General features: G+C 37.0%; 1 protein-coding gene across 1 annotated transcript in view; it reads left to right on the plus strand.

Annotated features, from left to right (window-relative positions):
* Positions 1–683: 683 nt before the first annotated feature.
* The window catches only part of pole4 (polymerase (DNA-directed), epsilon 4, accessory subunit), a 4,428-nt gene continuing 3,088 nt past the window's right edge, over positions 684–2,023 (plus strand). Inside the window, exons 1-2 of the mRNA XM_015379804.1 lie at positions 684–1,033; positions 1,686–1,770. Of these exons, the coding sequence (XP_015235290.1) occupies positions 785–1,033; positions 1,686–1,770 (334 nt within the window). The 5' untranslated portion in view covers positions 684–784. The remainder of the gene's footprint in view (positions 1,034–1,685; positions 1,771–2,023) is intronic.

The raw sequence follows: 2,023 nt of genomic DNA on the forward strand, positions 1-2,023 counted from the left end.
CTTAGTTCGACCAGTTGGAATGTAAACAATACATGTGCTACAGCATCGAATAACGAGGATGTTCTCATTTTCAGGGGGGCTTAAGACTTTTAAAAGTCTATCTAAATGAATCATGTATTATAAGATATTACACAAATCCATCACAACAAAATAGGTGTTTTAATGGAGCATAATAATACTGTAGTCAGATATTAAAAATATTTCAAATTTACACACACATTATCTGATGATGTGCCAAAAGTGCTAAATTAAGGATGTACACATAATATGCATGCACTGATTACATTGTTAACATGTTATATGCATATATACTTATTCCCTACTGCTGGATAGCTTTAGTTGACATTGTAGCGTCCTCCAGTGGACAAATCGTGAAGGGACTTCAATAAGTGATCCTCAGGCAGTTTTACTCTAAACTCTGCAGGTCAACACAATAAATGTAAATGTAACAACAACGTTACAAACAAAATGAAATTAAAGTGGCATTATAAATTAACTAGACCTTATTCGTGACATTCCTACAGCATCCTTCTCAGTATCCTGGGTGGCGGTAAGGTGCTTTGATAGACATTCCACTCAGACCAATAGCTTTCGTGCTGATTCACACCTGACCAACCAGCAGTTAGCATCTGTTGGCGGCGCGTGATTCGACTGACCAATAAGCAGAGGGAATTCATGGAATAACCGGAAGCACATGCTGGCGCGCTGCTAGAGATGTTTGTGTTGTGACATCTTAGAGCTGAGTGGTTTTTAACTAATTGAACGCTGTGATTGTCATCATAGAATGGCGGCTACCGTAGAAACATCTCTGCCGGCAGAGATAGACTCTGCGCGGTGTGGGACCGAGGAGGAGGAGAACCGCGGCCTTGAAATGGAGGAGAAGAGCCAGCAGCAGACAGGCTCAACCGGGCCCACCGTGCCCCACAGCCGCCTGTCCAAACTTCCGCTGGCCCGCATCAAAGCTCTGATGAAGACAGACCCAGACGTGTCCCTCGCCAGCCAGGAGTCCGTGTTCATCATTGCTAAAGCCACGGTAGGAAGGGAGAGCTGATAGATTATAGATGCTCTCTGAAAGTGTGCAAATAGTCAAAAATAATCAGAGCTTTAATTTCTACGTGGTATTCGGGTGTAGAAACATACAACTTTTTTCTTTATTTTACAAGTGCATCATAATGAAATAAAAAAAACGACCAAAACTGAAAGTTATTTACTAGTTATATAAATTTGAAACAGGAAATTGAAATATAGATAACTTACACTCTGATATATGTGAAGTATTCCATAATATTTTATAACACAAGGCTAATAGAAATAAATTCGAATACAAATTATATTTTAAAGCCTTAACAATAATTGGTAAGACTATTGACAGGAATATTCGGGGTCCTTTATTAATGTCTGGATGCCAAACAAGCTGGTTGTTCATCAAATGCTCTAATGGAAGGAAAGACATCCATCTGCAAAGTTTACCTGAAATACTTTGTATTAATCTATATAAACTCATGCCATCTATTTCTTTTTCTGTGCCTGCATCATGTTTACATTGAATTGCTTATAGGAATCAGTACAAAAGTGGAAGTTTAAGCTGAACTGTTTATAAGCAATATGGATATTTGAAGAAACCTATTATAAAATATATAAATGGCAAATTTCTGTGTTCATTTATTTTTTTTTTAATCCTCCAGGAGCTGTTTGTTGAGATGATTGCCAAAGATGCTCTTGTGTATGCCCAGCAAGGAAAGAGGAAAACCTTACAAAGAAAAGACTTGGGTAAGTGTTGGGTCTATGATATCAATGGTCTCTGACAATGCAAATTGATAGTGTGCAGATCTAGATTAATTGTAGGTTGATTTGTGTTTTTTGTAGTTTTATGTGAGCTGCAGACATTTCTGTTTTATACATAAACAGGGTTTCCGCGGGTCATTAAAAATCATTAAAAGTCATAAAATTATTATTTTTTAAATTAAGGCCTTAATAAGCATTAAAATTAATTAAATTTCATAATCGTGGCATTAAAATGCTA

Source organism: Cyprinodon variegatus, unplaced genomic scaffold (genome assembly GCF_000732505.1).
Source record: "Cyprinodon variegatus isolate N-32 unplaced genomic scaffold, C_variegatus-1.0 Scaffold200, whole genome shotgun sequence".
Classification (NCBI taxonomy): Eukaryota; Metazoa; Chordata; class Actinopteri; order Cyprinodontiformes; family Cyprinodontidae; genus Cyprinodon; species Cyprinodon variegatus.